The 26,896-nt window shown below is 46.8% G+C and overlaps 1 protein-coding gene across 3 annotated transcripts; it reads left to right on the top strand.

The window, feature by feature from the left end:
- Positions 1-739: 739 nt before the first annotated feature.
- LOC106605342 (SWI/SNF complex subunit SMARCC1) lies at positions 740-20,793 on the top strand. Of its 3 annotated transcripts, none has more exons than XM_014200858.3 (26): positions 740-977; positions 2,084-2,203; positions 2,440-2,525; positions 2,743-2,917; positions 3,023-3,092; positions 5,199-5,268; positions 5,381-5,456; positions 6,266-6,391; positions 6,673-6,767; positions 6,916-7,046; positions 7,573-7,632; positions 7,765-7,802; positions 8,900-9,021; positions 9,128-9,199; positions 9,383-9,496; positions 9,781-9,934; positions 10,227-10,397; positions 10,498-10,756; positions 10,981-11,142; positions 12,606-12,688; positions 16,106-16,247; positions 16,351-16,517; positions 16,913-17,047; positions 18,455-18,722; positions 18,919-19,035; positions 19,136-20,793. In XM_014200858.3, exons 1-26 carry the CDS (start codon positions 792-794, stop codon positions 19,225-19,227), a joined length of 3,291 nt encoding a protein of 1,096 aa, XP_014056333.1. In that variant the 5' UTR covers positions 740-791; the 3' UTR covers positions 19,228-20,793. The 3 variants fall into 3 exon arrangements, with proteins under 3 accessions (XP_014056333.1, XP_014056334.1, XP_014056332.1); XM_014200859.3 differs by having other exon boundaries at positions 6,649-6,767; positions 12,633-12,688; XM_014200857.3 differs by having other exon boundaries at positions 6,649-6,767.
- The last annotated feature ends 6,103 nt before the right edge of the window (positions 20,794-26,896 follow it).

Raw genomic sequence — 26,896 nt, 5'->3', positions numbered from 1 at the left:
CTGAGGGAGAAGGAGAAACAAATGTTTCCTATTGGAGAGTTTACTGGATTAAGAGAGGGTAGGTCAAGAAGGTGAGGTCTGGCTACACCTCTAAACAACATGAGAGTTCCAGATGGAATAGCATCAAAGACTACGGGGAACTCTCTAGGTGTAACAGGGATATTGTAACGAGATAAAAAAAAATCCTCATAATTCAGTAACAATCCTTCTGCATTAAAAAGTTGACTCACCAGCAGGATATGATTATCTGACCAGTTCTTAAAAAATAAAGACTTGTTTCTATACAAAATATCTTTATTGTTCGAAATTAAATACCTATGCGGGGAAAAAAACATGTTTTTATATTAACGACCACGCTAAAAATACTTGTCTAAGAAAAGCAGATCATTTTGTAGGAATCTTATCAATGTTATAGTTACAATGTAACATAAAATTTAAGCCACCAAAACGGGAGAAGATATAATGACGGATGAAATTCCAAATTTAAGTAGGATTCTTTAAGAAATGTTTAGCCCAATTTATCTTAAAAGTATTATTCAAAGTAGGAAAATCCCAAAAATGGAGACCACTATATTCATATGTGTTCATAACGACAGATTTCCTAATATAATGTGTACGACTTTTTCAACCCTGACCTTCACACTGACTCTTCCCAAATGAACCCTCTTTATCGCGAGATTCAATAACTGTGCGTTATTTACAGATCTGCGCATGCGCATTTTTTATTCGAAAACTTGCTTGGTGAGTGACGCGGTTGAGAAGCGTAACAGCAGCGGACAGGACAAGAAACAATGGCGACAGCGGCAACTGCAGCGGGTGGAACGGGTTCAGGGGGACCAGCAGTCGGCCCTATGGGCGTCGGTACTGCAGTGGGCCGTAAGAAAGATGGAGGTCCTTCCTCGAAATACTGGGAGAGCGCAGAAACGGTCTCTCAGATCGATTCGGTGCGCCAATGGATCGGGAAACATTACAAGAAGGTTAGCGAGTGCTAGTTTTAACCTCCATTTGATTTCCAACATCAAGGCACGCGTCTCTAGCACAATGGAAGTGCTATCTAGATATCTCTTTCAATCTATCGCTCCTATTAGGTACTTGTGGCAAACTAGATATTAATAGATAGTTAGCTTCATGCATCTTAAGATGTCCATCACAACATTACCCAACTACATGAACATTACATGTCAAGAGATAGCTAGGCTAACTAACGTTAGCTGCTAACTGAACAGCCTTAGCGTACCGTTCGTTTGTTTTGTTACACGGCCAGCACACTAGCTGAAGAGTTGTCTGTTTGTGTAAGCTACCCATCTAGGGTAGCAAGGTAGCTAACGTAATTACTTTTGTTTTCATCTGACTCTATCTATCTGAGCGTAGTTGGCTAGCTAACGTAACGAAAAATAGCATCGGTAGGTAAGATAACTAAATTAGCATGTTTTGAAACGGTATCATAGATGTAAACATTGAGGTGATCCGGCAAGGCACGGGACTTGATGTAACTAACGTTCGTTAGCTACGGTAACGGTTGGTAACATTGTGATTGACCAGATAATAGCAGACGGATCATTGGTCCATTGATGTCTTACATTTATGTCTAGCTAATTATCTGCATCGTTTTGAAGGGAAACCTCGACTATCTCGTGTACTGAACTACTTTGAGCTCGGAGACAAACTGTGTTCCACACATAACCAGGCAAAGGCTGCCTTTGCAGCAGCAAAACATCTCCGCGTGGTCGTGGATTTCCGAAAACAAATGTATTGAAAAGAAGTAGCTAGCTAGCTACTGTAAACTATTTTCTGCTGTATTTCATTTCTTGACGGGGAGACTCTTTTCAGTGACCAGTGAAGGTGCCTCACTGAATGAAAAAATTGAAGTCATATCACCCTGCTTTTGTTTTCTAAGAAAGGCTGCTGTTTTGGTCTTATAGTATGAGCTATCTATTCATGAGATCTTGTGTGTGCCTGCATTGGCCATGTGTTTGTCTGACCATGTAGCCTAACACTTCTGTGGTCTCACAATATTCGATCCCTCCTTTGTCACACATGAGTGTGTCGCCCTGACTAACACAGTGGTCTTGTGGTGTCTCAGTATGTACAGGCAGACTCTCCCTCCAATAAATCCCTGGCAGGGCTGGTGGTGCAGCTGCTTCAGTTCCAGGAAGATGCTTTCGGGCGGAGGGTCAACAACCCTGCCCTCACCAAGTTACCTGTGAGTATCTCCTCCACACACATCTTTACACCTGACAGGGATGGGACCTACACACACAGTGAAATTGAAATGAAGCCTAGACCTTTTTTGGGCAAGGGAAGAGTGGGCTATAGAGGGTTGGAGGGCTTCACAATCACTTCTGCACATTTTGTGTCACAGTAGTTTGCCCTGTCTTTATCTATCTGAGCCAGCTTGTGTGAACGTCCCTCACCTTTTCTTCTGTATTGCCTCATCAGACCAAGAGCTTCCTGGACTTCAAGGCAGGGGGTGCTCTGTGTCACATCCTGGGCTCTACCTACAAGTTCAAGAGCGAGCAGGGCTGGTGAGTAGGGTCTTGATTGAATACTTTAAAATGCATCATTCCCACCTTGGACTAATCACTTATATGATTTGTAGAATGAATAGTTGAAATGTTCTTTCTCCTATGGAATCACATAGAAGGCAGTGGTTGCTTCAAGAGAGGGAGGGGGGAAAAGGATGCCCTGTTGAGTTGAGGCTGTAAGTAACAAAAACATGTTCTATCCCTCCTTTCTGTGCAGGCGTAGGTTTGACCTGCAGAACCCCTCCAGGATGGACAGGAATGTAGAGATGTTCTTGAATGTAGAGAAGACCCTTGTTCAGAATAACTGCCTGACTCGACCAACCGTATTCCTGGTGCCTGACATGGAGCAGAAGCAGGCCAATAAGCTGAAGGACATCATCAAGCGACACCAGGTAAGACACGCCCACCCAAATCGCACCAACCAATGGTAGGATTGTGTCACCACTTGCCAGACATTCAAATGGCATCGTCAGCTACTCCTAACTTCTTTCCTTTAGGGCTCCATCACTGAGGACAAGTCTAAGGCCACCCATCATATCTACCCCTCTCCAACCCAGCAGGAGGATGGTAAGCGATGTGCTCTACTGAGAAAGTAAATAAAGCCACCCCTTGCAATGTATATATCATCTACTTTGTTGCTTGATCCCATGACGCTCAGTTGGTAGAGCATGGCGCTTGCAACGCCAGGGTTGTGGGCTCAATTCCCACGGGGGACCAATACAGAGAACTGTATGAACTCACTACTGTAAGTCGCTCGGGATAAGTGCATCTGCCAAATTACGAGAATGTACAAAAAAAAAAAAAAAAATATATATATATATATATATATATATATTATATATATATATATATATATATATATATATATATATATACTGCTCAAAAAAATAAAGGGAACACTTAAACAACACATCCTAGATCTGAATGAAATAAATAATCTTATTAAATACTTTTTTCTTTACATAGTTGAATGTGCTGACAACAAATTCACACAAAAATGATCAATGGAAATCCAATTTATCAACCCATGGGGGTCTGGATTTGGAGTCACACTCAAAATTAAAGTGGAAAACCACACAACAGGCTGATCCAACTTTGATGTAATGTCCTTAATACAAGTCAAAATGAGGCTCAGTAGTGTGTGTGGCCTCCACGTGCCTGTATGACCTCCCTACAACGCCTGGGCATGCTCCTGATGAGGTGGCGGATGGTCTCCTGAGGGATCTCCTCCCAGACCTGGACTAAAGCATTCGCCAACTCCTGGACAGTCTGTGGTGCAATGTGGCGTTGGTGGATGGAGCGAGACATGATGTCCCAGATGTGCTCAATTGGATTCAGGTCTGGGGAACGGGCGGGCCAGTCCATAGCATCAATGCCTTCCTCTTGCAGGAACTGCTGACACACTCCAGCCACGTGAGGTCTAGCATTGTCTTGCATTAGGAGGAACCCAGGGCCAACCGCACCAGCATATGGTCTCACAAGGGGTCTGAGGATCTCATCTCGGTACCTAATGGCAGTCAGGCTACCTCTGGCGAGCACATGGAGGGCTGTGCGGCCCCCCAAAGAAATGCCATCCCACACCATGACTGACCCACCGCCAAACCGGTCATGCTGGAGGATGTTGCAGGCAGCAGAACGTTCTCCACAGCATCTCCAGACTCTGTCACGTCTGTCACGTGCTCAGTGTGAACCTGCTTTCATCTGTGAAGAGCCCAGGGCGCCAGTGGCGAATTTGCCAATCTTGGTGTTCTCTGGCAAATGCCAAACGTCCTGCACGGTGTTGGGCTGTAAGCACAACCCCCACCTGTGGATGTCGGGCCCTCATACCACCCTCATGGAGTCTGTTTCTGACCGTTTGAGCAGACACATGCACATTTGTGGCCTGCTGGAGGTCATTTTGCAGGGCTCTGGCAGTGCTCCTCCTGCTCCTCCTTGCACAAAGGCGGAGGTAGCGGTCCTGCTGCTGGGTTGTTGCCCTCCTACGGCCTCCTCCACGTCTCCTGATGTACTGGCCTGTCTCCTGGTAGCGCCTCCATACTCTGGACACTACGCTGACAGACACAGCAAACCTTCTTGCCACAGCTCGCATTGATGTGCCATCCTGGATGAGCTGCACTACCTGAGCCACTTGTGTGGGTTGTAGACTCCATCTCATGCTACCACTAGAGTGAAAGCACCGCCAGCATTCAAAAGTGACCAAAACATCAGCCAGGAAGCATAGGAACTGAGAAGTGGTCTGTGGTCTCCACCTGCAGAACCACTCCTTTATTGGTGGTGTCTTGCTTATTGCGTATAATTTCCACCTGTTGTCTATTCCATTTGCACAACAGCATGTGAAATCTATTGTCAATCAGTGTTGCTTTCTAAGTGGACAGTTTGATTTCACAGAAGTGTGATTGACTTGGAGTTACATTGTGTTGTTTAAGTGTTCCCTTTATTTTTTTGAGCAGTATATATATATACACATATACTGGTATGGGTTGGATTGTGCTGTCGTCTTTGAATCTAATTCCTTATGGTCACGTTACTGGGGCTTACTCTACTCTCATATCACGTTTCGAAGAAAGTGAAATGTGTGTATACAGTAATATACTATTATTAATACAGTAGTCGGTATGCATTACTTGAGGATGTGTGTATTCGCTGATAGCAAGGTGTGTGTTTGTCTTGCAGAGGAGTGGCTGCGTCCGGTCATGCGTAAGGACAAGCAGGTGCTGGTGCACTGGGGCATGTACCCAGACAGGTGAGAGACTGGCGCCGTTAGACTTCAGCTTTGCTGGTTCACTCTGCCCTCTTACACGTCCACCCACTGTGACCTGTTACTGACCTTTAACCCCTCTTCTCTGTGCGGTCAGTTATGACACCTGGGTGTCCACCAGCGACGTGGAAGGGGATGTGGAGGACCCACCCATCTCTGAGAAGCCCTGGAAGGTGAGAATCGAGCATCCAGTCATGTTTTATTTTTATATATATACTGCTCAAAAAAATAAAGGGAACACTTAAACAACACAATGTAACTCCAAGTCAATCACACTTCTGTGAAATCAAACTGTCCACTTAGGAAGCAACACTGATTGACAATAAATTTCACATGCTGTTGTGCAAATGGAATAGACAACAGATGGAAATTATAGGCAATTAGCAATTGATGCTATGGACTGGCCCGCCTGTTCCCCAGACCTGAATCCAATTGAGCACATCTGGGACATCATGTCTCGCTCCATCCACCAACGCCACACCACAGACTGTCCAGGAGTTGGCGGATGCTTTAGTCCAGGTCTGGGAGGAGATCCCTCAGGAGACCATCCGCCACCTCATCAGGAGCATGTCCAGGCATTGTAGGGAGGTCATACAGGCACGTGGAGGCCACACACACTACTGAGACTCATTTTGACTTGTTTTAAGGACATTACATCAAAGTTGGATCAGCCTGTAGTGTGGTTTTCCACTTTAATTTTGAGTGTGACTCCAAATCCAGACCTCCATGGGTTGATAAATTGGATTTCCATTTATTATTTTTCTGTGATTTTGTCAGGACATTCAACTATGTAAAGAAAAAAGTATTTAATAAGATTATTTCTATCATTCAGATCTAGGATGTGTTGTTTAAGTGTTCCCTTTATTTTTTTGAGAGATATATATATATATATATATATGCGCCAAATCAACTCCAGCCTGAAAAGTACTAGCAGACAATACCACCCTTGAGTAGTGGATCGACCCCTCTCCTCCTCTCCCAGGTGCATGCCAAGTGGGTCCTGGACACCGACGCCTTCAACGAGTGGATGAATGAGGAAGACTATGAGGTGGACGAGAACAAGAAGACTGTGAGCTTCCGCCAGAGGATCTTCCCGAAGGAGGAGGAGGTAGGCCAAACTCTGGGGTGTGTCTTATTGATTCTTAGGAAGTGTGTGTCTCAGTGAGTTGCTGCACCACAGGGCTCTGCACGGTGGATTGTTGTCTTGTTCTTGTCTGTGTCGTCTCACCCATCCTTTCAAGCTCTCCTCTCCTCACCACCACATCCTCCCTCTTCTCCTCCTCCCCCGCTCCCCTCTGTGTGAGACTGTTCCATCTTCTCATTCTCTCTCTCTCTCATCTGGCCATCCCTCGTGGTTCTGATCAGTCTTCCCGTACACCCGATCGTAAGGAGCGCAAGGCCAACGCCGCCGGGAAGAAGAGGAGGCGCTCGCCATCTCCCCCGACCACCCCAGCCGAGTCCCGCAAGAAAGGCGGCAAGAAGGGGTGAGTCCCCTAATAACTACAGATCTAGGACCAGCTTAACCTTCCCAAATCATAACCTTAGCCATTAGGGAGAAAAACACAAAACTGACCCTGGATCAGTGTCTTTGGCAAACTTCACTGACCTTTTGACCTCTTCTCCTGTCCCCAGGAACCCTGGGTCTCACTGGAAGCGTCGTGGACACCGTGGCGAGGAGGAGGAGGAGGAAGAGGACCTGACCAAGGACATGGAGGACCCCTCGCCTGTTCCCAGCATGGAGGAGGTTACTTTGCCCAAGAACGGTCAGTTGATTGTCCAACTCATCCCTCTCGTTGTCTCCCTCTCCCACATCTGCTCTCCTCCCTCTCGATCCTTTACTCTGTCCTCTTTCTCACCCCTACCTCCCCGTGCCCCCCCCCCCCCCCCCCCCCTTGACTTGCAGTTTAATCATCTCTGTAGTAACTGCAGTTTGTTCCTCTCTGAATTAGTTATTTTCTAACTGTTACACACGTACACTCTGTCCTTGCCAAGATGGCATGGAATTGCCCGGGGGGGACTTTCTTCCGTGGTGCATTGAATGGAGTGCTATTCGAGCTGAGAGTGCTCTGAGCCAAACACACTCAACTAAAAATGGTCTTTTTGGACCTAGTCGCACCTGCAATGTGCCACTTCTGCAACCTCGCCTCCCTGCTCTGTATCTATTTCCGTGGCTGCTTTTGAAAAGAGAGCTTACAAGAGGAGAGAGTCTATAGCTACTGTCAGTGTGTTTCACCCCTACCATACTCTCTGGCTATTCTTCAGCCTTTTTTCCTTCTTCCCTGTCCTCAGTGAACCCTAAGAAAGATAGCGAGAACACCCCAGTGAAGGGAGGGGCAGTGGCTGATTTGGGTAAGTGTGTGTGCAGAACTATTTCAGTGTTTAAGTATCTACTTGTCTCGGTACTAAACTGTCAATCACCGAGATGTATTGAGTCAAGCAATGGATAAAGTGATGTCATAACGTCCCCTCTCGGTCTTCCAGATGATCTGGAGGATGACTCTGTGGTCTCCGGAGGCAAGGTAACACCCGTTTTTCCTTAAAAACCTTTAATGATTGCCTCCAAATGCGGTCTCTTCTCCATCTTCATTGTAAACTGTTCCCCATTCATCCACAACCATAGCCGTCATCGATAGATCTAGGATCAGATTATCCTAACCCCCGCTTCTTAGCATATCCAGAAGAGGGCTGGGAAAATATCTGACCTGGTGTCAGTGTTTAGAAGAAATGTCTACCCATTTGTAGATTTGGTCCCGGTTTCCCGATAGCGATGGAACTTAGGCCTGATAAGATTGAAAGGAAGGTAGTGCTTGTCTCGGGTCAGCTTTCTCCATTCAAATCTTTCCTTAAAATGATAATTATTTCACAATACTGATGACGGATCAGCTCCTATTACCACCTACGGCTGCAAATATTGAGTCCGCTTATTATAATGCTTACCCAATGACAATGCACTAAGTCACCAATTTGGCACATCGTTAGGCTACACATCATGAAATATATTGAGGCAAATTAGACAGTAGCCTACGAGTAGCAAAATAGAACTCAGTTGAGTTTTTATATGTCGCTTGTTTGTATCCATTGCGAAGATATTGGCAAGTTTTGTATTTGTGGTCAACGTTGTTCTGAAGTTATCGGCGGTCACATAGACTGATAAACCATGTGGGTCTATGTTTAGCGGAGGTCTAGAAGTGACGCGGGAGTGCAAATAAAGCATCTGACGACGCACTTCCCTGTTCTACGATCGGCATGCATTAGATTAGGAGCGTTTTCAAGTGCAACGTTATTAATGATGGTTTTGGGGAAACACCTCTGAGATTTAACGATGCTCCCTATGAAGGTTCTAACGATGATCTTAGCCGTAAGATGTTTTTGGGAAACCAGGTCCTGCTCTGTAAGCAGTAAAGTAGCACCAGACCCAGTCTCATTCTGATTCAGTTCTCCTACATTTGGGTTGGGATTATCCCTGATTAATCTGGAAATCCTTCATTTCTGACATTTATCCTCCATTCATATATATATATATAATAGAAACTGACCTACCCCCTAGCCAAAATTCTGCTCCTTGCTTGCCTATGTTGCCGTGATCTCATCTGTGTGACTCTGTCTCCCCCTGCAGGAGGAGGAGGAGCAGGGCAAGGCCGAGGTCAACCGCCTCATCGACTCCAGCGAGGACAACGTGACCGAGCAGACCCACCACATCATCATCCCCAGCTACGCCGCCTGGTTCGACTACAACTGGTGAGGATGGGCCCACTGTTCTTAGTGTGTGGGTAGTGTCTTGGGTGGGGGTGTTGGGCTGTGTTTTATGTTTGTGTCTGAGTTTCCCCCCTTCCCCCCCCTTCAGTATCCATGAGATTGAGAGGCGTGCACTGCCGGAGTTCTTCAACGGCAAGAACAAGTCCAAGTCCCCAGAAATGTGAGTCAGCAAAGAACACTGCCCCACACACAACTCACTCAACCCATCAAAGAACTGCAGACGCACGCTTTCACAAAGAATTGTTCATCGTACACACACACCCATTTCTATCTAACACATTACGTCCTTATTTGTTTCCGACGGTTCGGTGGTTTGTTTGTAAAATGTGTTTGTCCCTGTCAGATACCTGGCCTACCGTAACTTCATGATCGACACGTACCGGCTCAACCCCCAGGAGTACCTGACCTCCACCTCCTGCCGCAGGAACCTGACCGGAGACGTGTGTGCCGTCATGAGGTGAAAGGTCAAGGGGTCAACATGAAATGGATTCCTTAGGGCAGAAGCTAGGACATTGTTCGTCAGGGCACACCGTATGCAAAACGCTTTGTAACATGCGTGTTTTGTTTTTATCGGACTAGTTTAGGTCGTCCCTTACTGTTCCAGTCAGATTCCTTGTTTGGTGCCAAATGAATACGACCCAGGTTTAGTTGGATCGTTTTGTCTTGCTGTAGATCACTGATCAAGAGTGATGATTGTGGAGTATATTCTTTGCATGTATCTAACTGTCATCTCTCTACTAGGGTGCATGCCTTCCTGGAGCAGTGGGGGCTGGTGAACTACCAGGTGGATGCTGAGAGCCGGCCCCTCCCCATGGGCCCCCCGCCCACCCCCCACTTCAACGTGCTGGCTGACACCCCCTCTGGCCTGACGCCGATGCACCACCGGCCCCCACAGGTTAGACAACTACATGGAGCTTTGGTCACATTGCTTTCACCTATCCAGTCCTTTCAGGTCGTTGGATACTGAGGGAGTAGGGGCTAGGGGAAGGGTCTTTAAACCCAAGCCTGTTAGTGCCGATAGCGAATTATATCCAAATACATATACTGGCGTTGTGTGTCTGTAACCATTGATGTTGATGATTTAGTGGGTTACAAATGTTGAGTGATTGTGTGAGAGTATTCACTGCATCCTCTGACCACAGTGTGATTCCTTTCAACCACCTCCCGTCTCTCCTCCGTCCTTCTAGATCCCCTCCGGCCAGCAGATGCTCAACTTCCCAGAGAAGGGCAAAGACAAGCCCTCTGACATGCAGAACTTTGGCCTGCGTAACGACCTCTACTCCAAGAAGAACCCCAAGAGCAAAGGAACCAGCGGCGGCCGGGAGTGGACCGAGCAGGAGACTCTGCTCCTATTGGAGGTACGTCAGTCACAACAGACCAGCTGACCAATCGCAAACATAATCTAAAACCTACCAGCCTATCAGAGCCCTTCTCATTCCTCTATCTCCTCCCTACCAGGCTCTGGAGATGTACAAGGACGACTGGAACAAGGTGTCGGAGCATGTGGGCTCGCGCACCCAGGACGAGTGTATCCTGCACTTCCTGCGTCTGCCCATCGAGGACCCCTACCTGGAGAACTCTGAGTCGTCCCTGGGCCCCCTGGCCTACCAGCCCGTACCCTTCAGCCAGTCAGGCAACCCCGTCATGAGCACCGTGGCCTTCCTGGCCTCCGTGGTGGACCCCCGTGTGGCCTCCGCCGCCGCCAAGGCAGCCCTGGGTACGTGTTGTGGGGACTGGGTGTGTGGGTCATTTGCAAGGGTCTTATATCACAATGTGTTTATTCACAAAATAAAATGTGTTTTCATTTGTATGTAATATCACGCTGCATGTAGTGTGTTGTAATGATACGGTTGTGTGTGTGTGTGTCTAATATCGCTGTGTGTTTGGACTATCACAAGGTGTGAGTCTGTAGCTAACTACAGTGTCTCCCTCTCTCTCCAGAGGAGTTTAGCCGTGTGCGTGAGGAGGTGCCAGCAGAGCTGGTGGAGGCTCATGTGAAGAAGGTGCAGGAGGCGGCCCGCAGCACGGGCAAGGTAGACCCCGCCTATGGCCTGGAGAGCAGCGGCATCGCAGGAACCGCCCCCGAGGAGCCCGAGAAGACCGGTAACACACACACTCGGAACAGAACACACGCATTCAGATACACGTACACACACAGTCGCACATTAGCAAAGGTAGATAAAAAATACTCTCGTGCGTACTCAAACTTTCACAGTTGGTTGTATCTGCACCAAAACTCCAGTATTTTTCCTTCATAGCTCGTTCTCCATCTTTTTAAATAGGGAGCCAATTTGATATCAGCGCTTTTATTTCCATGGCTGATCAAAACGTGTTTTCTCATGGCTGTCTTGTCCCTCTGCAGAAGACATATGGTGAGCGATATGTTTGGAACATAGAATCTCAGTAAAGTCACAGTATCAAATAGCAATACATATAGAATTGTGTAAACACACAGGCCTTCATATAAACATACAAAAACATTCTCATCACATACATCAAACATACTCATGCATGCAATACTCACTCACATAAATACCCACCCAGATACACACCCCCACATTTAGATGGAGTACTGAGTGTTACCAGTGGAGGGCAGCAAATAGCCAAGATACACAGACCACAGCTAAACAGGTTTTATTTATTTTACCTTTATTTAACTAGGCAAGTCGGTTAAGAACAAATTCTTATTTTCAATGATGGCCTAGGAACAGTGGGTTAACTGCCTTGTTCGGGGGCAGAACGGCAGATCCGATCTTGCAACCTTTGGGTTACTAGTCCAACGCTCTAACCACAAGGCTACCTGCCGCCCCGGTTAGGTTAGGGCGAGGCTGCTAGTAGCCAGCTGTCCGCAGGTCACCTAGACCTTATACCTACCTCCTGCATGTGTGTGTTCGCTTTTGTTGGGTAAACCCAGATGTGTATTCTCACCAGAACATTTTGAGGTGCCAGCTGAAATCTAGATGCCAATAGGGGGGATGACGTAGAGGTTTCTTCAGAGTGTGTTATATGTCTATGTGCTGGGCTTTCGTGGCGTCCAGTGGATTAGAACGGCAGATGGGGCGTGGGGGGAGGGGTTGAAACTGGGTCAACACACTATGCCATGTGCCACGGCCTCAATGCCCACTACACACACACAGCAATCGCTCAATCAGCAATTACACATGAATAAATGCATGTTACACATTCACGCATCAACAACCAATAAATGGCCTAAATGCATTCAATACCCTCCCCAAAGCAGTCTACCATCTCTCATACAGGTCAATACCCTCCCCAAAGCAGTCTACCATCTCTCATACAGGTCAATACCCGCATAGTAAAAAACGGACCCACATGCGTACGTGCTTTTTCAAACGCACACCTTCATGGACTCTCACCCCGCGTCGACTCGCTCACGTTCTCCCACATTTGCACATACCCACGCACCTACACACACAAATGCACACTGTCATTCCTAACCACCATAATGTCTGAGTCACGGCGAGCGTCTACTTATGATGCATAATCTGTTTGTGATGATTTTCTCTGAGAAATGTCTTGTTCTTTGTCTATCCCTCTACTCTAAGCCCCTCCCTCTCTCTCTGTCACTGTAGAGCCAGCAGAGACCGAGAAGATGGACACAGACTCCGACTCCCAGCAGCCTGACAAGGTGAGACGGCCCAGGGGTGAGAGGTCTTTAGCATAGTTTAATAATTCCGCCACAAAAAAAAACCATCTCACGTAACTTGAAAAAGCCATATAAACTCAGCAGAAAACACTGTCAACTGTGTTTATTTTCAGCAAACTTAACATGTGTAAATATTTGTATGAACATAACAAGATTCAACAACTGAGACATAAACTGAACAAGTTCCACAGACGTGTGACTAACAGAAATTGAATGTGTCCCTGAACAAGGGGGGGGTCAAAATCAAAAGTAACAGTCAGTATTTGGTGTGGCCACCAGCTGCATTAAGTACTGCAGTGCATCCCCTCCTCATGGACTGCACCAGATTTGCCAGTTCTTGCTGTGAGATGATACCCCACTCTTCCACCAAGGCACCTGCAAGTTCCCGGACATTTCTGGGGGGAATGGCCCTAGCCCTCACCCTCCGATCCAACAGGTCCCAGACGTGCTCAATGGGATTGAGATCCGGGCTCTTTGCTGGCCATGGCAGAACACTGACATTCCTGCCTTGCAGGAAATAACGCACAGAATCGAGCAGTATGGCTCGTGGCATTGTCAGGATGAGCCTGCAGGAAGGGTACCACATGAGGGAGGAGGATGTCTTCCCTGTAACGCACAGCGTTGAGATTGCCTGCAATGACAACAAGCTCAGTCCGATGATGCTGTGACACACCGCCCCAGACCATGACAAACCCTCCACCTCCAAAATCGATCCCGCTCCAGAGTACAGGCCTCGGTGTAACGCTCATTCCTTCGACGATAAATGTGAATCCGATCATCACCCCTGGTGAGACAAAACCGTGACTTGTCAGTGAAGAGCACTTTATGCCAGTCCTGTCTGGTCCAGCGACGTTGGGTTTGTGCCCATAGGCGACGTTGTTGCCGGTGATGTCTGGTGAGGACCTGCCTTACAACAGGCCTACAAGCCCTCAGTCCAGCCTCTCTCAACCTATTGCGGACAGTCTGAGCACTGATGGAGGGATTGTGCGTTCCTGGTGTAACTCAGGCAGTTGTTGTTGCCATCTTGTACCTGTCCTGCAGGTGTGATGTTTGGATGTACCGATCCTGTGCAGGTGTTGTTACACGTGGTCTGCCACTGCAAGGACGATCAGCTGTCCCTCTTGTCTTAGGAGTCTCACAGTACAGACATTTCAATTTATTGCCCTGGCACATCTGCAGTCCTCATGGCTCCTTGCAGCATCCCTAAGGCACGTTCACTCAGATGAGCAGGGACCCTGGGCATCTTTCTTTTGGTGTAGAAAGGCCTCTTTAGTGTCCTAAGTTTTCATAACTGTGACCTTAATTGCCAACCGTCTGTAAGCTGTTAGTATCTTCACGACTGTTCCACAGGTGTATGTTCATTAATTATTTATGGTTCATTGAACAAGCATGGGAAACAGTGTTTAAACATTTTACAATGAAGATCTGTGAAGTTATTTGGATTTTTCCGAATTATCTTTGAAAGACAGGGTCCTGAAAAATGTACCTTTCTTTTGTTGAGTTTATGTACATGAGTAAAATCATGGAGGATAACACACAAAGTCTGGGACTTATTTTCATTGTGGTCCTCTTGAAACAAGATGGCAAGATCGAACGCTTTTGAACACAGTATGACAGCGAGATAGATGTTCTTCTTTGTTTTATCTCATCATTGCAGTTACATTGTAGGATACATTCATATCTGCACAGAAGACGTCAAAACAGTTTTTAACTTTATTTTTAAATCTGGCAGTCGTACAGTCTGCCCCTCCATTTACTACTCTCCTTCCATCTTTCGCTTACTCTATTCTTCTCTCTCTCTCTCGCTCTCTCCATCCATCCACCCTATCTCTGTGTTTAGGAAGACCACGGGGCAAATGTAACACCACAGATAACATTAGCAGGAGTCAGCCATGCATCAGTGACCACTGTAGAGGCTGAAATGTTCATTAACCTTCATTAGCCATCGCCTGTTCACCCTGGTTCTAGTCCTGATGGCTTTACTGCAGGCTTATTGAAATGCAGGGCATTAGCTTTGACCCTTGTTTGGTTTTGTATATTTTTCTCCTTAGTAATTGAGAGCTGTCTGGCTATAGTCTTCGGTTTGGTATTTCTCGGGTCTATATCACCTACATTTGTGTTTCTCAGTTCTGTGTGACCTGTATATACGGTGCATTCGAAAGTATTCAGACCTTTTGGACTTTTTCCTCATTTTGTTACGTTACAGCCTTATTCTAAAATTGAACAAAAAAAAAATCTTATCAGTTGACACACAATACCCCATAATGACAAAGCAAAAACAAGTTTTTAGAATTTTTTCCAAAAGTGTTTAAAAAAAGTTCTTTTTATTTTCACATTTACGTAAGTCTTCAGACCCTTTACTCAATACTTCCTGACTAGTCTCCCAGTCCCTGCCGCTGAAAAACATCCCCACAGCATGATGCTGCCACCACCATGCTTCACCGTAGGGATGGTGCCAGGTTTCCTCCAGATGTGACGCTTGGCATTCAAGCCAAAGAGTTCAATCTTGGTTTCATCAGACCAGAGAATCTTGTTTCTCATGGTCTGAGAGTCCTTTAGGTGCCTTTTGTCAAACTCCAAGTGGGCTGTCATGTGCCTTTTACTGAGGAGTGGTTTTGTCTGACCACTCTACCATAAAGGCATGATTGGTGGAGTGCTGCATAGATGGTTGTCTTTCTGGAATGCTATAGCTCTGTCAGAGTGACCATCTGGTTCTTGGTCACCTCCCTGACCAAGGGCCTTCTCCCCCGGTTTCTCAGTTTGGCCGCACGGCCAGCTCTATGAAGAATCTGTGTGGTCCAAACTTCTTCAGTTTAAGAATGATGGAGGCCACTGTGTTCTTGGGGACCTTGAATGCTGCAGAAATGTTTTGGTACCCTTCCCCAGATCTGTGCCTCGACACAGTCCTGTCTCGGAGCTCTACGGACAATTCCTTTGACCTCGTGGCTTGGTTTTTGCTCTGACATGTACTGTCAACTGCGGGACCTTATATAGACAGGTGTGTGTGCCTTTCCAAATCATGTCCAATCAATTGAATAAACCACAGGTGGACTCCAATCAAGTTGTAGAAACATCTGAAGGATGATCAATGGAAACAGGATGCACCTGAGCTCAATTTCAAGTCTCATAGCAAAGGGTCTGAATACCTATATAAATAAGGTATTTCTGTTTTTTATTTTTTTAATACATTTTGCTAACATTTCTAAAAACCTGTTTTCGCTTTGGCATTAGGGGGTATTGTGTGTAGATTGCCGAGGAATTTTATTTATTGAATACATTTTTGAATAAGGCTGTAGCGTACTACAATGTGGAAAAAGTCAAGGGGTCTGAATACTTTCCGAAGGCACTGTAAATATAATCAGCTGTGTAACACCACAGTCTTACCTGTCTCTGTCTCAGGCTGAGTCTAAGGACGAGGCGGAGAAGCCCAGTGAGTCTGCTGAGAAGCTGGCCGAGGGAGAGAAGGTGAAGAGCGAGGCGGCCGAACCGTCTGAACGGGAGGAGAGAGAGAGTGAGGGAGGAGAGGGCAAGGCTACAGCAGGTAGAGTAGATCAAAGCAGAATATACATTTTGTGTTTGGTTTGTAGAAGTCCTGCATCGACTTGAATGATAATGTTTATTCAATGTTTTCGCAACGTTTTCAGACAAAGACAAGGAGGTGGCCATGGAGACCTCAGAGGAGGACAAAGCGAAGGAGGAGCAGGGAGCGATGGAGGAAGAGGAGAGGAAGAAGCTAGAGCCGGACGGGGGGGATGGGAACATAGCCACTGCAGCCGCCGCTGCCCTCGCCTCAGCTGCCACCAAGGCCAAGGTGAGCTTCTTCCAGAGGGCCAAGGGGATAGCACTTTGTATATCGAACCCCGAAACTACACCGCAAGCATAGCGCTATTTTTCGTTACGCTCTGTTTTTGGCGTTCGAAACCAGAAGTAGCAAACGGAGGCAGATATCAAAAGCGAGAGCCGCCTTTTCAGATGGGGAAGCTTGAACGAAATGCATGAACTAGACCTGAAGCCTTGACAGATGCTTCGGCAGCTCCAGCTCCATTCACTCATGCTGTGCTTGCGCTGCCGGTGTAGCATCTCTCATTGATCGGTGTGTCAGTTTTGCCCACGGCTCAGAAGCTCTTGCGCTACGCTTATACCAGTCTAGTTTGGCCGTAATTTCCGTTACATCTCTTTCCTCTGTATTCCTCGCTTTCCCTGTAGCACCTGGCGGCGGTGGAGGAGAGGAAGATCAAGTCTCTGGTGGCTCTGCTGGTGGAGACTCAGATGAAGAAGCTGGAGATCAAGCTCAGACACTTTGAGGAGCTGGAGACCATCATGGACCGAGAGAAAGAGGCTGTAAGTAGTGGCCCCGAGGTGAATTGTGGTAAATGTAGTTCAATGGGAGACGGCATGCGGGTTGAAGGCGCTTGTAGTTTCAGACCCCTTTGGGATGTGAAAGGATTGGATATGCATCTGGACTGTAGCGGTATCTATATCAGTGTCAGTTGTCACCCATCCAGGCATTTCAGAGATGTGTGAGGGAGAGCCAACGACCGATGGGTAACTTGGCTGAACAAATAGATGGTTTTGGGAGTGGACCTATACCTATATCTACAAAATATACGACATTTGCATTAATAATGGGTGGTAATTTTGAGGGGTAGTTGCGGAGTACACCAGAATAAAGAGCATACAAGCATATGAAGGGAAAGCACTTGGGGAGGGGTCAGGCATCGTTGCTGTGCCCATTTGGATACACATGGTGTAAGAGCAATACAATAAGCTAGTCAACTAACTGCTGGGTAGATAGTGGGCCTCTAGTCCAGTGGAAAGTCAGGCTGTGCGTGTGTCAGGAGTGTAAAGCGTGGAGCTGCTGCGGACCACAGCCTAGTTGAGCAGCCTGATAAATAGTGCGTGAAAAAGCCAGCCAGCCGTTACATAACTCTCTGGAACAGCACCCAGGCTGCCTCCCTCCTACCGCTACCACAGGCTGTAAACACTGGGTAACACACACTCATACACACACTGTGTCCGTCTTAAACACACACACACACGCATATATACAAACACTAAATGAGGGCACGCCTCACTGTCTTTAGTTCTACATACTCTTCCTCCTCTACAAATGTACTTACCAGGGCACACACAGGGAAATGACTTCCTCACCTCCTTCCATCTCTTTTTCCACATCTCTCCATCCCTGTGTCTCTGTAGGGTTTCTGGTAATGGAATTCCCCCCCATTGATTCCGTGTCAGAGAGAGTGTTAGTGGTTTATTGCATGCAAATCAATCCCTTTATCGACATTTCCAGCCATTGCTCCCTCTCTCCTTCCTGCTTCCAGAGTGGTCCTGTTTCACTGCCCCCTCTCTTCCTCCCCACAGTCTCATTCCATCGCTTTTCCTCTCTCCCGCTGTACCGCTCTTCCCCTCTGTCATAATGTCCGCTATCGTGATCAGCTTGTCTTTATGGCTTATATTCTTTTTAATTATTTCCTTTCTCTTCTTATTCCTCTCCTTCGTTCTTTGATTTATAAATCCATGAAAGGAAGCTGTTTCTGTATCGTCACCCTGCTCCATATACCACTGTTGACTTTGTGTATCATCCTCTCTCTAATTAAATGAGCTTTATTGACATGATTAACTTTTCAAAGTGATACTATGAGTAACGATCATCCTTATACTTGTGGACAGTAGGCTTTTGAGAAGCGAAGGGGAATGATAATCTGGATTAATAGTATGATAAAATGATGGGCCCTCCTCCAGTTGGAGTTGCAGAGGCAGCAGCTGCTGACGGAGCGCCAGGCCTTCCACATGGAGCAGCTGAAGTATGCTGAGATGAAGGCCCGCCAGCAGATGGAGCAGCAGCAGGCCAACGCAGCGGCCCAGGGCCCCGCACCCCACCATGGCCCCCCAGGGCCAGGCATGCACCACGGACCCCCCCACCACGGACCCCCTCCCGGCATGCACTCCGGACATGGCCCCCCCGGCCCCGGGTTCCACCCCATGGGTCCCCACCACCCGCAACAGACAGGTAAGGACACACACACACTGGAGCACACCATCTCTCAGCAAAGAATCACACACAGACCCCAAAGTCCTGGAACTATATCCAAGGGAATAACACCAAATATCAGCTAGGAAACATTAGCCTGTTTTCAAAAACATGTTCCAGCACACTGATTCTATGATAGGCCAAGAGTCTCACCAAGCCTCTCCTTCTGTTTTAGGACCAATGGGAGGGCCCGGTCAACCCTTACCAGGTCGCATGATGCCTGGCGGCCCCCCCACTGGCAGCATGCCTCCCATGATGGGTCCCCGCCACCCTGGAGCCCCCAACGGCATGTGTGAGTACGCTATCCGTACCCGCCTTCCAGATCCTACTCAGCCAGAAAGTGTGTGTGTTGGTGTGTCCCATTCTCAAACCAGTGTGTTCTCTGTCCTCAGACCCTGGCCCCTCGCCTGTACAGGCTGATGGTATGCCCCCAGCGTCTGTGGGACCTCAAGCGGCAGCCCCAGCACGAGTTGCTGACAGCTAAGATCCCTGCCCCCAAGCAAACACACACCAACACACACTCACCTCTTATAAAACCTCAGCTCATTGATGGCCTTGCTACTGGCTGGGTGTTCTCAACTCCAAAAACTCCTCCTGGCTTACACACACACACACACACACACACACACACACACACACACACACACACACACACCTCCCTCTCTCAGGGCACAGCGTCAAGGGGGCTGTGGCTCTGACCCTCCTAGTAAGAACACTGTTTTCTCCTCAGTCTGCTGTGGGGCAGATCAGATGGGCTCCTCCCAGTCATTTTTAAGAATTTATTGTGTGTGTGTTCTCTATTTTAAAAGAATATGAAGCTGATATTCCTGGAGGAAATCGGAAAACTCCCACTTTTCCCTCTCACCTTTTTAGAATGACACAGTAGTCTCTTCCTCTCCTTCAGCGCAACGCCAACTCCCCCTCTCTTCCTCCCCCTCCCTCACGTCTTCCCCCAACACAACACCAGGGGGAGCTAGTTGGGTTTGAGGGCTAGTTGATCGTTTAGGGACGTGTGTTGTGTACTGTAATGAATGGGATCATGAAGGTTCCTTCGACACACACAGAGGGGGCCAGTAACCCTCCCCTCACACACACACACACACACACACACACTCTACTCACTGAGAATCTACCTCTCCACTTTGCTCTTCTGAAGCTAAAACACTGTAGTCCAAAGTGTGTGTTCGTTGTTGGTGTGTCAGAAGAGCAGAATGTGCGTACAGCAGAGACAGGTGTTTGACTGTCTGCTCGGCTGCTCTGCCCCCCCCCCCCCCCCCCCCTCCTATCACATGGGTCAAACCACCGATCGATGGGGGTGTCCAGAGGGCCCATAACTTGTACCCATAGCCCCCACCAGCCAGGCGTAGCACTGTACTACTCACACACTTAGCTGAACCCTGCTCTAGTACACTGGAGGCTGCTCACACACAGGCCTAATATCCCACTGACCTTCAGCCATCCTTTTAGTGAGCTAGGTATGGTGATATAGTTGTAGTTAAAACCATGTGCTCTTCCTCAGTGGTGGAGTGGGCTTCTAGCTGTTCTGGTGCTGATAATGTAGCTGCTAGCGCTACCTAGCGCTACCTCTCTTCATCCATCTCCATTCATTTCAACATCCCTCTACACCTCTCTGCTACCTCTGCCTCCTTTGTCTGTCTGCTACCTCTCTAGAACTGCTCTTGCTCTCTGCTAGCTACCTCTCAGCTCTGCACACCCCTCTAGTACCCCTTTCTCATTCGCTGCCCACGTGACTGCTGCGTTACTGTTACCCCCCCCCCAGGTAGAAGATCACATACACACACCGTCTCTCACGCTCTCACACACTTCCTCATTCAAGGTCTTTTCAGTCTGTTATATCACAAATGATGAGAACCCCCTTACATCGTATATCTTTTTTTGTTTTATGGTCATGTATTTTTAAGAATAAACTTTGTGTAGTTTTGAGTTATCTTTGTTCTTGGAAGTTTGTAGCGTTGTTTTTATTGTTTATTCAGGTCTGTTGGTACTTGGACCTGGACAATGTCTAATAAATTGTTTTTGTATTAAGTGACTGTTTTCAGTAGTTCATTTTATTCTGAACAAAATGTTGGATTTCGTGCTTACACTTGATCGAATGTATAGATTTGTATTATTTCAGGGAGTGACTACAATATCTAGACTAGCGCATGATGAAATGGTCCTTTTATCCTGGGAAATAGGAAGGAAAGAGAATATTCTGAACTATCTTACTCTAAACATATTTCGGGGTAATCATTTTATGCTTGCAAAAAAATAACTAAAGCCATATTTCATATTAAACAGTGTCGGACAGAAAACCACACCTCAAAGCAAAACAATCAGCTTTTGTCTGGTGAGGGGTCTAGGGCAAAGTGCTACAGGGGAGAGATGGTCTTTGTGTGGTTGTTTTGCTGCTTAGGCTCTTATGCAGCAGCTGCAAATGCATATGAGGAAAAATGATAACAGCATCTATTCATCCTGATGTCATTTAAGCCCTAATCCCAGGCAGCCAGCACTGTAATCTGGCGGGAGGGGGGATTTCTCTGCCCATTGAGATTGACCAGGAGGATGTTATTGAGAGGGATGAGGGGCGATTATGTCTTGGGTGGGGAGGGGTGTTTTTTTTGTGCCATCTGAGCAGCTGTAGAGGAGGGAAACAGTGATCGTGCAGTACAGATACAGTAATGACAAAGCATCACCCTTTAGAACAGAGTTAGGCAACCCTGGTCCTGGAGTGCCGCAAGCACTTCATGTTTTTGATTTAACCGACCTGGAAGACCAGGTGTGTTGAATTTAGGCAATCACTGAACTGATCAATCAGCTCAGTTAAGTCAGGTGTGGTGCCTGAAACAGAACAGGGTTGCCTACTACTCTGTAAGATCTACTTCTCTTCACATAAACAGGCTCAATGTTTTGAACAGCTCCTCTCCTCCAGATCTGAAAGAGCATCTACACTGAACAAAATATAAACGCAACATGTAAAGTGTTGGATTCATGAGCCGAAATTAAAAATCCCAGAAATGTTCCATGTGCACACATTTCTCAAATGTTCTGCACACAATTGTTTACTTACCTGTTAGGGAGCATATCTTGGCAATATAGAAAATCTATCCACCTGACAGCTGTGGCATATCAAGAAGCTGATTAAACAGCACGATCATTACACATGTGCACCTTGTGCTGGGGACACAACACAATGCCACAGGTGTCTCAAGTTTTGAGGGAGTGTGCAGTTGGCATGAGAGCTGTTGCCAGACATTTGAATGTTAATTTCTCTACCATAAGCCGCATCCAACGTGGTTTTAGAGAATTTGGCAGTATGTCCAATCGGCCTCACAACTGCAGACCACGTGTATGGCGTTGTGTGGGCGAGCGGTTTACTGATGTCAACGTTGTGAACAGAGTGCCCCGTGGTGGTGGGGATATGGTATGGGCCTCTACGGACAACAAACACAATTGGATTTTATCGATGGCAATTTCAAAGCACAGAGATAACGTGCTGAAATCCTGAGGCCCATGGTCGTGTCATTTATCAGCCACCATCACCTCATGTTTCAGCATGATATTTGACGGCCCCATGTCACAAGGTTCTGTACACAATTCCTGGAAGCTGAAAATGGCCCAGTTCTTCCATGGCCTGCATACTCACCAGACATGTCACCCATTGAACATGTTTGGGATGCTCTGGATCGATGTGCACGACAGCGTGTTCCGCTAATATCCAGCAACTTCGCACAGCCATTGAAGAGGAGTGGGACAACATTTCACAGGCCACAATCAACAGTCTGATCTATGTGAAGGAGATGTCGCGCTGCATGAGGCAAATGGTGGTCACACCAGATACTGACTGGTTTTCTGATCCACACCCCTATCTTTTTTTATTAATGTATCTGTTACCAACAGATGCATATCTGTATTCCCAGTCGTGAAATCCATAGATTAGGGCCTAATTAATTTATTTCAATTGACTGATTTCCTTATCTGAACTGTAACTCAGTAAAATCTTTGAAATTGTTGTGTGTTGCGTTTACGTTTTGGTTCAGTATAAAAGCATGGCAATATGGTGGACAGGACACCTATCCAGTACTTGTGTTTATCAGTGGTCACAGAGGAAAGAAGACAAGGGGATCAACCTCCCGATCCACACTCCTTCTTTTGTCCCCCATACAATCTCCCTCCTTCCTCCACTCCTCTTCCCCAGCTGAGTGAGTGGTAGAGAGAGACGCAGCGAGAGAGTGTGCTGCTGATGGGCACGGGGATAGAGACTAGCTGCTCCCTGAATGAGTTGAGATGTTTCATAATTGACACAGTGTCTCCCTCTGCCCTCCCACAGCTGTGCCGATTCTGCCGCCACCGATGAGCGTTACTCTTCACAACTGAAGCATAGCTCTACTTCACAGTCCCTTTCTCTCCTCGGATTTCCCCCCCTTTATGTCATTCTCCTCATTTTACCTTCACCTTGATTTTTTACATTTTGTTTTTCCACTCCGCTCTCTTTGTAGTCCCGTCTTCCTTTTCCTCTCTTTGGTTGCTTAGGCAACAGATGAAGTACCCTTAGTAATTGAAGTAGACTAACACGCTGCTATTGTTTCAAACTGTTTTTAGCATCAGCCCAGCTGTCTTGCTTACTAGTAATGTCAATAGTGTGTCAATTTCATCCTTCCCTTTGGACCGACAGTCCAGCTCTATGTGCTTGATTTAGTGGCTGTAAACATAAACAAATTCATAAGTATCATCCATAAACAGATTCATGAATATGAAGTGATTTGTGTTGACAGGCCTTAAACAGGTCTATGAATAGGGTATTGGGAAGAGGAGAAAAGTGTCCTCCCAAACATTTCCTTACCATAATGCATACAAACCTAGGCGTCATTTCCCAGTTTTCTATGTGGACGCAATAGATGCTCTGTGCCATTGAAAACATATTACCAGCGCAATGCAAATGTAGGGACGGATGAAGCAAATAATGCCAGCCTGTGTGAGCAACATCTGTTTTTTTAGCAGCGTGTGTGTGTTTCAAAAGTGTGTGTGTGTGTGTGCGTACGCCTGTGCCTGTATAACAGGTAGGTTCCATCTCTATCTGACGCACAGAGGGTTCTTGCCCTTTGTCGGAGGATGTTGCCATGGCGACATTTTTTCACTGTAGAGCACCAGAGCAAGTAGCGCCATGGGCAGTCTATAACACTGGTTAGTGCTATAATGATAATAATCATGGACTGCATTGAAACAGAGCTTTCACCATGCATCAAGCACTTCACATTCTGTATGGTTAACTCCATCCACTACCAATACATAGCATCCACTTAGAGTAGGTGGTGCACGGCAGCCATTTTGTGCAAGAGACTTCACCACACATCAGCTTTTGCCCTAATACAAGTGTTGTGCGTGTGTGTGTGTGTGTGTGTGTGTGTGTGTGTGTGCTCGTGTCTGACAGGTTGATGTCTCATACTGTAAGCGCTGAGGGGGATGTGAACGAGGGGTTTATTAAAGATGGAGGATGTTAAAGTAGGGCAGCGGTTCACACTGCCAGAGGGGGTGATGGGGAAAGGAGCGACGTAGGCAAACCTCTCCTTATCTCTCCTCTCCTTCACCTACCATCCCTCTCTCTTCACAGACATTCTCATCTCATTGTTGTAATTACTCCAATGCAGGTATCAGACCATATTAACTTATTGTCCAACAATTCTCAGTTATTACTCAATATCTACTGTATTTTTTGGAGGGAAATGGTCAAACAAGCTTTTAAAAAACATGGCCGTCTTTATACTGCAGTCGCCCATCTCTCCCTTCTCCCCTATGAAGTAACCTTTGACCTGTAAATGACACTGCAAAAGGCCAGTGTGAACTACCCTGAAATCACATTTAGATACTATTCAGTTGTACAGATGCAATGTAAACACTGGCAATGGATGACTCATGCATAAAGTAACATTACACACACACACACACACACACACACACACACACACACACACACACACACACACACATCAGCCTCACTTACCATGCTTTTAGTTGTACACAGGACTACCAAATGTTCCTTTCAATTGCTCCGATTCTGTTCTTCCGCTCGACTGATTGAGTGAAAGCCATTGCTGAGCAGTACTTAGCTAATTATCCCAGTCATAGGCTGTAAAAGTGCTGTAGACAAGAGGTTTCAGTGCTTTCTAATGGGCAAAGCAACTCTGGCAGCCCCCGCATGGATTCCTGCAGTTCTGTCATCTTTCTGCTGGGTATTTGATGAGAACGCATTAGCTGTGAACACATGAGGGGACAATGACAATAGAGCTCTCTCTCTCTCTCTCTCTCTCTCTCTCTCTCTATCCACACACACACACACACACACACACACACACACACACACACAAGCTATTATTACCTGCGTTCCCACGCTTCATTGCGTCCTGGGCGACGGATACATAAACATTCCATTTCGCTCCATCTCCCTCATTACCTGCATCCATTTTGTCTGCTACTGTCTCAAACTTCAAATTATGCAAGAAGAAATCCTCAGTGGCTCGACAGTAGGCTACAGTGGCTAGGATTGTCCTCTATATCCACGGCCCACTTTGACTATGCGATATAATGAAAGTACAAAAATGCTTGATACTATCAAAGTGTATGTGTGTTGTGTTCGACTTACTTACCTCTCATTGTTCTCTCTGCCCAGACCCCCCACGCCAACGCTTCAGCAGGCCCCACTTTGCTGTTGATGACACTGTCATGCCTTGTTTATTCATGAACCTTGTATTTACTGACTTACTATGTCAACATGGAGTCTGTAGAATTATGAATGGTGAAACCATGAGTAGCCAGTCTCTCTCACTCTCATACTGGTCATTGGCCTCGGCTAACTGGTTCATGCAGACATCAGCCTTGTGCCATTTCCATGGGCCTAACATCCACCAGTCTCATTGGAGCCAATGTTGCTAAATTGATCTCAATGGTTTACTGGAATTGACGTACGAGAGGCGATCAAATATTGACATGTGCCAGGCTGTGCTTTATTTTGACACTGGTAAATTTGCAGAGAGGAAAACTGGTCCAGGGAATGTCTGGTTAACAAAGAAAAAAAGAGAAGTCAGTTTGTTAATGTGTGTTGTGTGTTGTGTGTGTGTGTTGTGTGTTGTGTGTTGTGTGTGTGTGTGTTGTGTGTTGTGTGTGTGTGTGTGTGAGTGTGTGTGTGTGTGTTGTGTGTGTGTGTTGTGTGTTGTGTGTGTTGTGTGTGTGTTGTGTGTGTGTGTGTGTGTGTGAGTGTTGTGTGTTGTGTGTTGTGTGTGTGTGTGTGTTGTGTGTGTGTGTGTTGTGTGTTGTGTGTGTGTTGTGTGTGTGTGAGTGTGTGTGTGTTGTGTGTGTGTGCGTGTGTGTGCGTGTGTGTGTGTGTTTCCATCTGTGTGTTAGACCATTCTTGTATACTCCCATCTTAGTTTCTGGAGCCTGTGAGTGGGTGGTTATCCTTGGCTATGTACATAGTAACAAATGCTCTTGCAAATTATTGAAGCTTTTCTGCCGGAGGGAGGAAGAAAGAGAGAGAGCGTGCGAGAGAGAGAGAGAGAGAGAAGGATGAGGAAAATGTTGCTGCTGGGTGCACTGGGTGCAGAGAGAGGGAGAGGGGAGGGGGGGGTGATTGGAACGGGTGAGGCTGAAGCTTATGTACAGTACGTATGGAGGAGGGGACGATGGTTTGGATGATGCTACGCTTGGGGTTTAAGCGAAGGGGGAGGGTTTTTTGGGGGGACGGGAGGTTGGTTTAAAAGGGGGTGCACAAACAGTTTAGTTCTGCTCTGGTTAGCAGCACGTCAGCTTGTGTTCCCCAAAGCCCAACCCGCCACTAGGAATAGCAGCACTGCTCAGACGGCGACGGAAAGAAGGAGGAGGTGGGAGGAGGGAGGAGGAGGACAAAGAGGGATGGAGAAAAAGGGAAGACTGTGGCAGTATGCGATTTAACTGGACTGGAAGTGGATTGTAAAATACATCTGGAACATGGATCTGTAAAATACAATCTGTGCGTGTCTGTCCATCCGAATATGCATTGTATGACTCGTATCCATGTCACAACCAGAAGTACCATGCATGTTACTATGCACTCTCATCCAGGAAAAATGTAAGCCGCATGAGAAAAAAAACCACCGAGACTCGTCTCCAATACATTAATA

Source organism: Salmo salar, chromosome 05 (assembly GCF_965601325.2).
Source record: "Salmo salar chromosome 05, fSalSal1, whole genome shotgun sequence".
In the NCBI taxonomy this organism is placed as follows: Eukaryota; Metazoa; Chordata; class Actinopteri; order Salmoniformes; family Salmonidae; genus Salmo; species Salmo salar.
This window is presented reverse-complemented; position numbering and strand designations above follow the sequence as displayed.

Excerpts from the sequence above, each read along its gene's own strand:
- LOC106605342 (XM_014200857.3), top strand. The coding sequence starts at position 792 with ATGGCGACAGCGGCAACTGCAGCGGGTGGAACGGGTTCAGGGGGACCA. Across the intron at positions 9,022-9,127 it reads GCCTGGTTCGACTACAACTG|TATCCATGAGATTGAGAGGC; the intron begins GTGAGGATGGGC and ends CCCCCCCTTCAG. Across the intron at positions 9,935-10,226 it reads TGCACCACCGGCCCCCACAG|ATCCCCTCCGGCCAGCAGAT; the intron begins GTTAGACAACTA and ends CCGTCCTTCTAG.